The 13,271-nt window shown below is 59.6% G+C and overlaps 4 protein-coding genes across 4 annotated transcripts; 3 read left to right on the forward strand and 1 right to left on the reverse strand.

Annotated features, from left to right (window-relative positions):
• Positions 1-422: 422 nt before the first annotated feature.
• Positions 423-2,283, forward strand: BKCO1_2900063 (negative regulator of dna transposition; the record flags this gene model as incomplete). The annotated part of the gene is made up of 4 exons (XM_020273824.1): positions 423-588; positions 732-1,145; positions 1,293-1,628; positions 1,715-2,283. 4 exons carry the CDS (start codon positions 423-425, stop codon positions 2,281-2,283), a joined length of 1,485 nt encoding a protein of 494 aa, XP_020129810.1.
• Positions 2,284-3,556: 1,273 nt separating this feature from the next.
• Positions 3,557-5,806, forward strand: BKCO1_2900064 (peroxisomal catalase; the record flags this gene model as incomplete). The annotated part of the gene is made up of 1 exon (XM_020273825.1): positions 3,557-5,806. The coding sequence occupies one exon, from the start codon at positions 3,557-3,559 to the stop codon at positions 5,804-5,806; it is 2,250 nt and encodes a 749-aa protein (XP_020129811.1).
• Positions 5,807-7,429: 1,623 nt separating this feature from the next.
• BKCO1_2900065 (uncharacterized protein) lies at positions 7,430-8,038 on the reverse strand (the record flags this gene model as incomplete). The annotated part of the gene is made up of 1 exon (XM_020273826.1): positions 7,430-8,038. The coding sequence occupies one exon, from the start codon at positions 8,036-8,038 to the stop codon at positions 7,430-7,432; it is 609 nt and encodes a 202-aa protein (XP_020129812.1).
• A 2,167-nt stretch (positions 8,039-10,205) lies between these two features.
• Positions 10,206-12,926, forward strand: BKCO1_2900066 (uncharacterized protein; the record flags this gene model as incomplete). Its single annotated transcript, XM_020273827.1, has 1 exon — positions 10,206-12,926. The coding sequence occupies one exon, from the start codon at positions 10,206-10,208 to the stop codon at positions 12,924-12,926; it is 2,721 nt and encodes a 906-aa protein (XP_020129813.1).
• Positions 12,927-13,271: the final 345 nt, after the last annotated feature.

Raw genomic sequence — 13,271 nt, forward strand, 5'->3', positions numbered from 1 at the left:
ATTTCTCGGACTCGTTTGAGCACACGATACTTTTCCAAAACTGAGTTCTATACGAGTCAGAAAAAAAAAATTATGCTCAAAAGGTTGGACGGGAAGGTGTTGGGTTCAAAGGTAACCACAAATTATTAAAGGGATGATGGAAAGGGACAAACAGTGTTAGCATTCCTAAGGTCACGATACCTTTTATTAGGTATCTGATACAAGTATAGTCTGGGTTCCTTTGCCGATCACATATACGTGAGTGTCAATTACAAAGATGGGGAGTGGAGCAACGTCGGGATAGCCTTGGGCGCCAAAATGCGGATCGCGTGGTGGCGCTTGCCTCGCTCCGCCAGGCGCGGAGGGCCAAGGACAACACGGCCGCCGCGCTCGGCCCTTGACAACATTTACTCCACAACAACACCTCAGAACAGTGACTCCCAATGTCGCAATTTACGGCTTTCTCATCGCGGGCCGCCGCGGCCGCTCCTCCGACCGCATCTCCCAAAACCGTACCGATTCCCGCGACCACACCCACGAGCCTGCCAGAGGTCGAGCAGGCATTCGCCGACCAGCCGGAGCTAAAGAAGCGAGTGTACAGCGCCATCGGTAAGGACATATTGGGGCCCCCATCATGCGTGGTTCAGTTCATGCGCGCGGCATTAGCCCCCCCACCCCTCCTCCTCCCTCAAAAAGAAAAAGGAATCCAAGGGAACGAGGAAGCTGACGTGGGGGGAAACGAATCAACGCAGGCGACTCGCCCCAGCACCAACCGCTATTCTCGTCCATTTCGTCGTACATCGTTCAGCTGCGCCAAAACAACGCCCCTCCCTCCACTTCCGCGGCCACGAACGGCGCCGCAACGACCGCCGCAACTCCGACGACGACCGACGAACCGGCGGCGAAGAAGCGGAAGATTGTCGGCGGCGGCGGCGAGGCTGCCGCTGCAGGCGCAGGCGCAGGGACATCGGGAGCATGGGCGAACAGCGAGGCGGGCGCCGACTTTGCGCTCCCGGACGTGAGCTTCTCGATTCCGCAGCGCAAGAAGCTGCAGCTGCAGCTGGTGGCGGCGTCGGCGGGGGCTGGGGACAGTTCCGGCGGCGGGCTGCGGGCCTGCTCGGGCGGCGGGGCGAACGTCGAGTTCGGGATTGGGTTTAGGGATGTTGGTGAGTGGGGTTTCTGCCTGCCTGCCTGCCGTCTGTTCTTGTGGCTGCTTGCCTTGGGAATGGCTGGCTGGCTGCTGGCTGCTGGCGCTCTGGGCTTTCCCTTGTCTTTTGTTCCCCGCTGACATTTTTTCTCACGTATCACTGCAGAGCAAGTCTTTTGCCTCCCGATTCCCGAGAAAGCGAAACGCCAATGGAACTTTATCATTGTGCCGAAGGGTAATGACGGGTTCAACGCTGCACCGGAGGGCACCACGCCGCCGGAGCAGATCGTTTGGACTTTCCAGGAGCCGACGAACAAGGAGCTGGAAGCCGGCGCGGAGGCGGGACCGGAGCACATGGCGGAGCGGCTCAACAGGTTTTTGACGCCGTTTGGGAAAAAGGTCGTGTTTCCGACCAAGGAGGAGTTTCAAAGCACCATCCCCCAGAGCCACCGGAAGGGTGAGCCTGGGTTCCACGTCAAGGCGTTCAGAGGAAGCAAAGAGGGTAAGGTTTCATCATCTGTTTTCTGGCATTTTCTACAGACTGCTAGCGAGGAAATGCAGTGCACCAAGCTGACGATTGCTACCTAGGCTTTTTGTTCCTTACCAGCGTTGGCATCATTTTTGGCTTCAAGAAGCCGCTAGTCTACTTCTCTTTTGGCAGCGTCGAGTCCATCTCGTACACGTCTGTGCTGCAGCGCACGTTCAACCTCAACGTAACGACCAATCCCAGCGGCGGCCCCGAGCAGAAGTCGCAGGAGATTGAGTTCTCGATGCTCGATCAGGCGGACTACACGGGCATCGACCAATACATCAAGCACCACGGCCTCAACGACGCGTCGATGGCGGCGCAGCGCAAGGCGCAGATGTACAACGTCAACGGCCCCGGTGAGGGCGGCGGAGAGGACGCGGCGGCGGAGGGCGAGGACGGCGAGACGGAGCTGGAGAAGGCACAGAGGCTGTTGGAGGACGAGGAGGATGAGGATGAGGAAGACTACGATCCCGGCTCCGACGGCGAGAGTGAAGGCTCGGGGACAAGCAGCGACGAAGATGACGATGACGAAGACGATGAAGAAGGCGAGGAGGGGGATGAGAACGATATTGTGCAGGACGAGCTGGGCAGTGAGGCGGAAGACGTTCAGCTCTCAGATGAAGAGTAGGGTGCACGTTCGGCTGCTCGAATTGTCATATTACATGGTTGGTGCGCGCAGCGCGTGTGCTGTCAGTCTTTTGGAGATGACCTATACCCGGGTAGGATAAACAAAAAAGCATGCTGTTACGAAGCCTGGAGAGCAGCGATTGAGGCTACACGCAAATAAAAAAGCCGCAAGAGGGTGTTGAGCGCTCCATCCGTTTAGGGAAACTGAAAGGGCCCGATCCGACTGATGACTGACGGTTGGCGTGACGTCACTAGTCACGACTTTGGATACGATCAGTACCCTGAATTTCTTCGCAGTGCCACCCGTCACCTAATTCTGACTGTTCAGATGCCGAGGAATTTTGCTGGTGTACCACGATCATGGTCCATACACACGATCGGTACCAAGGCTTCGACCTAGTGTCAAGCCATTGCGTGAAAACAGCGATAAGAGCGATACGGACCAGCACATGTATGATCCTGCGAGCCTGGCTTTGCAGAGCGACAGAGCGTGTCGCAAGAAGGAGTATTGCGTGCCGGGGGGTAAGTGGGCTTGGGCCCTAGCTTTATAAGCGAAGTAGGTATATATAGGCACAGCTCGCTCAGCCCACGATCCTTCGCTTCATGCAACCAGTTCAGGCAGAAACCGCTAGCCGAACAGCACCCCAGACCACGAGAACTGCCATCCAGCGTCGGAAAGCTCAAGAGCACAACTTGATACCGCCGTCAGGTGCAACCAATTGGCTGGGCGTTGTAAGCGTGGGCAAGGGGCACGCGGAGCTAAATATTGGCGCAGCTGCGGCCTGTCGAAAGCGTCCCATCGAGCGTCAGCGCCGAGGACCCCTTCGGACATCGGAGAAGGGCCGCGATGCGTACAAGTCGTCCCGATCCAGCACTTCAGCCGTTGTCAGCCGCCGTCAGCAACCGATCGCCCTGAAGGCGCCAATTGCACCCCGCCGTGAGATTACACCACCGTTACAAACCGCCCGAAGCCGCTAGGCGCCGCTGGATACGCGTATTGCTGCTACCCACTTGGATGTAGCTCAACGCCTTGTAAGGCTGAGCGATGGGAGCTGCTTCCTCTATCGCTTGCAACGTCTCCTCTCTCCTCCACTCCCGGGGCACTGGCACCCCAGCCGCCAGATTATCAACCATCCGTCGGGCAGTAGCCTGCGCGCTAGGCCACGGCTCGTGCACGTTTCCCGGGGCTGGTATAGCTGCTCCATCGGCCGGGAGCGCGAAAGAAGTCAGCGACAATCCCGATCAGGAACCTTCGCCACTCCACCGATGTAATCATGCCAGACTTCCAGTTCCTCACCACAGACAACCCGGAGGAATTCAAGAAGGGGAACTACTTGAAGCAGATCCGCTCCCATGCTATGCTCAGCGTGAAGCACAACGAGCAGCAGCAACAACGCTCCAAATCCGGCCAGGCCCCGCCAAAGCCCAGCGAGCCATCAACGAGCAGTCGACCGGGCGCGAGCGCCAGCCCTCCTCTGGTAAGTGAGCCGCAACTTCGCGCCGGACGGCCGGTTAAGTTTGTGGACTACAACCCCACCAAGGCCGCCGAAAAGGGGTCGCGAAAGCGCTCCCTCCAGAACCAGGATGACGACGACAGAGACGACCAGCGCGCCGTGGCGAGCATCCCCAGGAAGTCGGCCAAGGCCCGGACGTCGTTCTTCGCACAGTATGCGAACGCCGTGCTGAAGCCGCGCCAGGTGGGCCGCGGTGCCGACGTGCTGAACACGATGCCCGAGTTCTCGAATCCCAAGATCAGCGTGTGGGACCTGAAGCGCCAGTTCGACGACCTCATGCTGACGGAGACGATGAAGGCCTTCTACTTCCCGGCCATGGACGGATGCCGGCATGCGTTCCTGAGCACCGCTTGCATCAAGGCCACGTATGCCGACATGCTCAACGGCTTCGTCGAGGAGAGCCCGGCGACGCTCTACATCAAGGAGGAGGTGTACACGATGATCCGCGAGAGCCTGGTGGATCCGAAGAGGCAGGCCGACGACGGCATGTTCATGTGCATCGGCCAGCTGCTGGCAGCGGAGCTGGTCCAGGGCGAGGAGGACGTGATGATGACTCACGAGCAAGGACTGGATCAGATCGCCGAGGCCAGAGGGGGCCTGGATCAGTTCGGCGGCCAGGGAGTCATCGCCAACGCCCTCTCCGCCGTCGCACTGGTCTCGGCCATCGTGCGCGAAGGCGAGGCGCCGCAGCGCTTCTTCGACCATCTCGACCACCCAGTGGCCACGGCGACGGCAGCCCGTCTGGCCGAGTCGCCCATCTTCTGCCCGCGCGACGACTTCTACAACATCGCCCCGCTGTGCTCCGAGCAGACGCTCCGGATCCTCCGGGACATGAGGGACATGACGAACCTGTTCGTCCACTCGGAGAAGACTGTGCGACGGCAGACGCTCCGCGGCGAGTACCCGTATCCGCGCCAGCTCAGCTCGCAGCTGTGGAGCTTCCACAACCGCATGCTCGACCTCCCGCCCAACACCGATCCAACCACCTTCTTCGACCCCGTCGCCGCCGCCGCCGCCGCCGCTGCTGCGGGGAAATGCGGTTATGGTGGCGCCGCCGCCAAACCCGACTTCGTGTACGAGGCGTGCCGCCACGCCGCCATCCTGTACTCGTACGCCATCGCCGCTCGGGTCCCCATATCGACGGCCGGCCAATATTTCGAGCGCGCCTACCCGCAGATGGCGGTGCGCGTCGACATCGCCAAGGTCTTTGGCGACGACCAGCTATACCCTGATCCTGCCGCTGCGCGGCCAGCAGCCCCCAGATCAGCCTCTTCCGCCTGCGCCTGCGCCTCCGCCAGGTGCGCCTCCAGCACCAGCTGCACGCCTCCGTCGACCGGCAGCACCACCACCGCCGCCGCCTCACGCACTGCCGCCACGCCCACATCGCCGCCGACAAGCAACTCCACCACCACCACGACGTCGTCGTCCTCCTCCTCCCCCCAGCACCTGCCGCTCATCACGCCCCCGCCGCCACTGCAACCCCCCCTCTGCTCCTCCACCCACCCCGCCCTCGCCATCGTCGACGCCATCCAGCGCACCCCCAACGCCCAAGACGCCTGGGGCGACCTCGTCGGCGTCTTGATGTGGGTCTCGTTCGTGGCCACCGCCGCGGCGCGCGCGCCACCGCCGCCTTCGGCCCCTTCTTCTTCGGCCCCGGGGGGCTCCCCGACGTTTGGCGAACAGGCGGCGTCGTCGTCTTCGTTTTCGTCGGCGGCGTCGCCGTCTGCCAGCTCGACGACGACGACGACGACGTCTTCGGGCGCGTCACCCGCGGCATCGTCGGCTTCGTCGGCTTCGGCGTCGTCGGCTTCGGCTTCGGCTTCGCCTCCGCCTCCGTCGTCGTTCATGGCCGGGGTCGATGCGAGGCGCGATTACGAGAGGGCGCGGGCGCGGAAGAATCTGGCGAGCGTGGCGGTCCTGTGCTTGATCCGGTTGGCGTTTGAGCAGCCGCGGTCGATCTTTCCGGCTTTGAGGACGTTTTTGAGGGTGCAGGGGTTGTTGAGGCGGTGAGGGTGCTGGTTGGTTTATCAGGGAGGGGGATCAATGGATTGAAAAAAACCCAAGAAAAAAAAAACAATTGATGGATGGAAGGAGGAGAGGGGTGGGGAAGGGGTGGGGGAAACGTCGGGTAGAGATGGAGAGGGAGAGGGCGGGCGTGTTGGGAAATCTTGGTAAGGAACGGCGTTTTTGATCGCCTAGTCCATCCATGGGCTGGTGATCCCTCTGGTTTCCGGTTTTTTTTGGCAGCCGAACCAGCAGGATGACGAGGAGGAGGAGGGATTCTTCACGAAGAGGCATCGAATAGTGCGAAGAGCGCGCTTTGTTTCCAGGATGCGTAGCCGTCGATGCTGTCGGACTGGAGGTGTGTGGACTTTGTCCTTTTGGCTTTTGGAACCAAGGGGCATCGCTGACTCTCATTCTCCAGATACAAAAAACATCATCGGTTGAGGCAGATGTGTCCCATCCTCATCGCTCTTGTCAGTTTGGTCTGATGATCTACTCAGTCAGCAGCAGCATTGTAGGGATATTTCGGGAATGCAGTCATGAGTGAAGAACGTAAGGGACGTCGATTCGTTGCTCTATGGTAGAAGGAAAGAAAGGAGATCGTGCGTGTGAAGCACGGGAGGTGATGAGACGACAAGAAGGAAGACGAGTATCAAAGTGGGCTTTGTGGAAAAGCTTGAATGCGATGATGAATGGAACCTTGAGTGAGGAGAATACTTTGTGTTTTTTTTTTAGCACGGAGTGTGCGGAAGCGTCGAGTCATGATGCTTGGGGGGGTTATGCATAGGCAGAAAGTAAAAGTTTGTTTTGGGACGGCGTGCTTTTGCCTGTTGTAGTAGGTATTAACTATGAATCGATAAAGTTCCGCAAATTTGTATGTATATGCACAATCCTCTTTCCCCTTTTGTAGCCTTTGTGTGTATACATACTGCAGCTTTGTTGTTAATAATCTCTCAATACGGCTGTTTGAGTGAGTCTTGTTTTGCTTTGTTCTTTTCGCTTTGCTGCCAGTGTGTTCAACTCGACTGTTGGGTTCGTCGAGACTGCTCCACGCCGCACGATGCAGATCATTGTTTGAGTACGACTTGTGGCGTCCCGCACCCACTACCGCCACCGCCTGTGAGTGGATGAATGGAGTTGAGGAATACGAGGTTTGTACGAGATGAACTTTGTTTAGAGTTTGCACGTGCGCCGAATCCATTGGTATTCACGACTGTGTGATGGGTAATAATTTGCAGTCGTTGATGTGTTTTCCGATTAGTGGAATGGTTGCTGGCCGGGGTAATATCATGCTTTGGAACGATGCCAGTAGGAAGGGAGGTGGTTGGACATAAATGTGGGTTTCTAGGCTGTTCGAACGTATCCCCGACACAGGATGCTGTAATTATGGTAGCATGGTTTCTGTATGACAAAGCTGGGGTGCGTGATTCCTTTCGCAACCCGTTGCTGCGGAGAAATGAAGTACCAAGGCAGGTTGAAAAAGGCAATGGTTGGTTCCATTTTATCATTTACGATCTGGACGTCTTCTTTTACACATTAGATAGATGCTTTTCTTCGCTCGCCATGCATACAAAATTTCTCCCTTCTCAACCCCCCATTATCGTTAAATCCCCCGCTTCATCCTCCCATTTAGTTCTGCACCGGCCACTCCTGGCAGTAGTACACATACAGCGCATCGCCCTCCTGGGTGCTCTCCAGCGAACCGCCAGTCTTGCCATCGATGAACTTGCTGCTGGGCGAGGTGCTCGCGAAGCGCACGGCACCAATGGGATCCGGGACGCTGTACCCCTGACCATTCTCATTGGTCGCGCCCTCGGCGGGCAGGGTCGCCGTGTTGTGCTCCGTCTCGGTCGGCTGGTCGTAGAAGAAGACGTCGACGCCCTGCACGTTGAGCGGCGTGTTTTCGCCGGAAGACGCACCCTGGTCGTCGCTGTTGTACAGCCACACGTGCCCCTGGTAGTAGGCCGGCACGGTGAAGGTGAAGGTGGGCCCGTCGAAGCGCTCCGGCTCGGTGAAGTCCTGAGAAGTTGAGTTTGAGATGCCGTAGATTTGAGGCAGGGTCCGGCCATTGTCGGCACAGGAGGAGGTGTCGACATAGATCTTGTGCTCGGTGGCGCGCTCGACAATGTCGGGGGCCGGCCTGATGGTGGCGCGCGGGACGACGACGACGGTGGGATCGGCGGCGGCGGCGGAGAGACCGACGAGAGCGAAGGCGGTGGCGGCGGTGGTGAAGCGCATGGTGGCTGATTTGTGTGTGGATTTGGTGGATTGTGGATTGTGGATTGTGGAGGTGGTGGCTGGAGTTTGTGCTTGATGCTTTGGGTTGGTGTCTTCCTTCCGGTGGCAGACGGGCTGCAGCTTTATATAGCCAGGTCTGGGTTGATGGCAGAGATGGCCGGCTACGGGCGACCTCGTCAGTCGGTGATGGTGCAAAGGAAAAATACGAGGGCCCCTCCCTCTCGAGCTCTCATCCGCACCCTGCGGCTCTCGTATAGGCGTGCTTGGCAGAGGGCTGACAGCGGGCTGGTGCTGCAGATCAGCAGGGATCCCCACAAAAGCCACCTGCCGCCGCCGCCGCTTCTCGAAAGGTCTGGTAACGTTACATCTCTTGGCACGATATCAAGTAAAAGCCTGTGCGGTCATTTGTAGCTTAGCTTGAGAGTCAACACAGGGAGCTAGAAAGAGCCGAGTATGCCGGCAGTGCCTGGCAGCTTGTCTAGCAGCTTGTCTGGGAGGATAGCGGCTCGTAGCTAACAGCGGTGTCGGGAGTCCCCTGCGTCTTGTCCCGGACGACAGTGGAAAAGGCGGGCAGCGGTGGACGGCCAGTCTGGTGACAGAAGGACCAGGCATTTCCTCGGCCCGTCCCACTTCCACGGGGATACCTGCCGACGACATGCAGCTAAAAATAGCGTGTCCTGGTCTCCTGCTTGCTCGGGCTCGGGGCGCCGCACTCTAGAGAAAACGTGCTGCATGCCCTAGCCATCGTCTTCTGCGCCAGCGCCCGACGTGGCGACGGTACAGCCACCGCATCGGCCAAGGAACCCGGCCGCCGGAAGAGTCGCGGTACGAGGCCAATGATGTCAAGCCCGGCCAAGGCGCGAGATCGAGGTGGCCTTGACAGGGACGCTTCCTCTTCCGTGATACCTAGAAGCTCCCAAGGCCGGGCGTAATAATAATGAGTGACATGTAATGTAAGTCTCGGTGGAATGCGCGGGGACGTTGGTGAACAAGGCCTCCCCACTATGAGGTCGTGCATGGTCCAGTAGGACCCGTTTCTCCTCTGTCAAAAACGATGAACATGCTCTGAGCTGGCAAGAGACTCCGCCACAGCAGGTCGAAGCACCAGTTCGACTGGAGGCGTGGCGGTTCGTATTGCGTGCGCTAAAGCCCCCCCACCGTACGACTTCACCGTTCTCGTGCTGTTCGCTCGCCTGCCCGCGGGCCTCATGGAAAACCCCAATGGACATGGCGTTTGCGAGAAATCGAAGCCTGAGGCATCACATTGTGAGCACGTGTGCAGGCGATTGCACCTGCCCGCAATAGAGGAGTAGCGCCGTCGGTCGTTGGAGGCGGCGGGCCAGTGGTTCAACTGTCCTTTTCGTGGCCGGGAATGTCGTCCTCAAAGGGAAAGCCCGCGGACGGTGAGCTGCGTGAAGGAGTCCGGAAGGGCGCGTCAAGGCTCGCGTCAATCTGCGACCGCAGACGAGGCGGGTACCGTATGGCTGGGCTTGTTGGGGAGAAAACACACGCGAGAGTCGGAGAAGGGAGGGTGTCGGATAGCTATGACGCAAGTGAGAGCGGTGCCTTGGCAGAGCCAGTATTCTGATGCCCCGCAAAGCTTTGGCCGAGAGACTCAAAGACGCCGATGAGGTGAAGATGGCGCATTCCGGCAGAGGGGTGAGTCCCGGGCTGGAGGCGAGCCACGCGGCGTCTAGCGGTCGGAATGGCTGTTGCGGCGGCCTGTTTGCCTGTTTCCTCGCCAACAGCGTGCAGGACGCGGCTCTTCACTGTTCCAGTCGACGGCGCCCGGACCAGCCAGTGCCAGCGCCGGGGATCGCAGCACGAGACTACTGACGCCGTTTCTCCACGCGCGTCGCCTGTAAACTAAACACCGTCATCGCCCAACGCCCTGCCGCTGCCCGCTGCCCGCTGCCCGCTGCCCGCTGTCCGCTACCCGCCGCCCAGACTGCTCGCCCACGCGCGCGCGTCGTGTGTTTTTCTTGGCTGCATCTCAGGACCGGTTCCGTGGCGACGCCAGCGTTACGCAGCCCGGGGTTGGGATCCGTCTCGCTAGAGCTCCGCCGTCTACGCCGCCGCCCGCCTCCTATCCACCGAAACATCTTTCTCGCGCCGCCCGCCTCTGCTTTCGCTCCTCTCTCCTCCCTTTAATGTGCCTACGAAGATAATGAACCCGCTCCGCAACGCGAAGCGGTCATTGGGGCCCTATGATCCCCTGCCCGGCGGCAACAGCTACGATTCCGAAGACGACATCGAAAAGCGCCGCTCCTTCGACAGCCTCGAGTACCAGGACTCCGAAGCCTCCACCCCCATATATGCCTCCCGCGTCGCCAGCATGCAGGGCACCACCACCTCTGCGCAGTTCCACCGGAACCGCTCCGACTCGCGCGCCCGCAAGGCCTCAATGTCGGTCCACCAACAAACCAACTTCAACTCGTCCTCGTACCCCTACTCGCCTCGCGTCAGTCGCCGCCGCTTCAGCCGCTGGTTTGCCCTCGCCCTCGGCAGCACCGTCATACTGTTCATCATCTGGCTGAGCGCCATGGGCCGCCGGAGCCACATTGCCGTCGAGACGGGCGAGGCCGTGAGCAAAGAGCCTCCGCCGCCCGCGCCCTGGGAGTCGTTCCCCTTCCTGACCCGCTACCACGGCGGCATCCGCACCCTCGTGTCGCGCGCCGAGAACCAGCCCGAATATCCCGGAGAAGGCTTCAACGCCTCCGAGCTGCTGGGCGCGCGCAACGAGGACGGCGACCTGTTGAAGCGTAGCGAGACGGGCGGCGACGGCTGGAGCTACGAGGACGAGCGTGCCAAGGACCACGGCCTCCCGCCCATGCAGGTCTTCAACCCTTACCCGAGCTACAAGTCGGCCGAGTACAAGGACAAGTACGGCGCTGAGGTCGTGCCGTGTTTTCTGGACGAGAAGCGATCGGAGCGCGTCCCCGTGATGCGCGTCTATCCCGGCATCGTGAACGGCACCCCGGAGAACGTCATGGGGTCTTACGAGATTTTCAACCTCCGCGACGACGTCTGCTTCGAGCGCTTCGGGCGCCTGGGACCGTACGGGATGGGGTACAGCCGCAAGTACGGCGGCAGTGGTGCTGGAATGGAGGGTGATCGCGAAGGTGCTGAGCAGGTCTGGCAGGACGATGACCAGGTCGATTTCAGAAACGTCAGGTGGGCCGCTGTTCAGAACCGTTGCGCCCAGGACAACGAGCACCGTTTCAAGCCCCGAGGAACGCCGATAGGTAACGGTCTTAGCCATTTCTACTTCGACGGCTACGCAGAGCAAAAAACTGAGGATGTGCCAGAGAAGAAGGTCGAAGCCAGGGAACCGCAGATGGACGACCCCGCCCCGCCAGTGCCTCATGGAAACGATGAAGGTGCAACGCGTTTCAAGCCAGTTGATACTTCTGCAGGGTCAAAGTCCACCGTCGAAAAGTCCGGGAAGGGTTCCGACTCCGAGGATAGCGAGGGAACGCCGTTCAGACTGGTCGATAGCTCTTCGCAAACATCTGGTAGCTCGACGGGAAAGAAAAAGCAAGCCAAGAAGCTGCTGCCGCGCACTGCCGTCATCATCCGGACATGGCACGATTACAATTACGACGACGAGGACCTGTTCTATCTGCGTGCCATCATCACGGAGCTTGCTGTCAACTCGGGCGGCGAGTATGAAGTCCATTTCCTGATCCACTTCAAGGACAACGACACTCCAATCTGGTCTGACGAGGAGACCTACCAGCGCGTACTCAACGACTCGCTGCCCGAAGAGTTCCGTGGTATGGGAACGCTCTGGACCGAGCGCCAAATGAGTCTCGTCTATGGTGGCCTGGCTGAGAGCAACTACCGCGATCTTCCCGTGTATGGTGCATACCGCTCTAGTTTCTTGCCTGTGCAGCATTTCGCCCACATGCATCCTGAGTACGATTTCTTCTGGCACTGGGAGATGGATGTCCGGTACACGGGCCACTTTTACCATCTGTTCTCCAAGGTATCAGAATGGGCCAAGCAGCAGCCTCGTAAGGGTCTCTGGGAGCGCAACTCTCGCTTCTATGTCCCGCACGAGCATGGCTCCTGGGACGACTTCAAGCACATGGTCCGCGTCCAGACCGAACACGGCACAGCTTCAAAGAGCAACATTTGGTCCGAGATGGCCAAGGACGACCCCAACGTCCCAGACGACATCAAAGCGCAGGCCGTCCAGAAGCCGGAGAAACTCATCTGGGGCCCCGAGGCGTCGCCGGACGACGAGATGGACACGGAGAACGACCCCGAGGCCCCCGACATCGCCAAGGACAAGTACGAATGGGGCGTGGGCGAGGAGGCGGACCTGATCACCTTCAACCCCATGTTCGACCCGGACCGCACCAACTGGATCCTGGCCGACGACGTGACGGGCTACAACACGACGGAGCGCAAGCCGCCGCGGCGCACGGCCATCATCACGGCGGGCCGGCTCTCGAAGCGCCTCCTGACCGCCATGCACCGCGAGACGTCGCTGCGCAAGCGCACCATGTTCTCGGAGATGTGGCCGCCCTCGTGCGCCCTGCACCACGGCCTGAAAGCCGTGTACGCGCCCCACCCCGTCTTCATCGACCGCCGCTGGCCCACCGACTACCTCGCCGCCATCATGAACAACGGCCGCAACGGCGCCGCCGGCGGCGCCCGCCTGTCCGTCTTCTCCGACGAGCGCCAGCACAACTTCCGCGGCACGTCGTGGTACTACAATTCGGGCTTCGCGCCGAACCTGTGGACGAGGTGGCTGGGCTACGTCGTCGACAACGACGGCGGCGAGGCCGAGGAGGTGTGGGGCGAGGGCAGGATGTGCTTGCCGGCCATGCTGTTGCATCCGGTCAAGCAGGTGGATCTGGTGTTTGAGCACGAGGGCTGATGAGGAGAGTGTGCGATGCGATGCTTCTGACGTGGCGTTCTTGCATGGCTTGGCAGCTTGTGCTGAAAGTTTGGTGTTGTTGCGACTGTATAGATGATTGCATACGACCTCGTTTTACTTTTTTTTTTCGTCGTCGTCAACTTCCTTTCAGCGACGCATCGAGAGGGAAGAGGGAATGTGGGAGTGTGGGGTTTGGGATTCCGGTTTGCACTGTTGAGGCCTTGGCAAACGTTGGAAGCTTTTTTTTTTTCTTTTCAATATGCTGCTGCAGAGATATCCGATGATATTTTGGCGCATCCGCATCTTTTTTTTTTCTTTCTTTCCTCCCTCGAGGAGGAGAGGGAA

Source organism: Diplodia corticola, assembly GCF_001883845.1.
Source record: "Diplodia corticola strain CBS 112549 chromosome Unknown scaffold29, whole genome shotgun sequence".
Lineage (NCBI taxonomy): Eukaryota > Fungi > Ascomycota > Dothideomycetes > Botryosphaeriales > Botryosphaeriaceae > Diplodia > Diplodia corticola.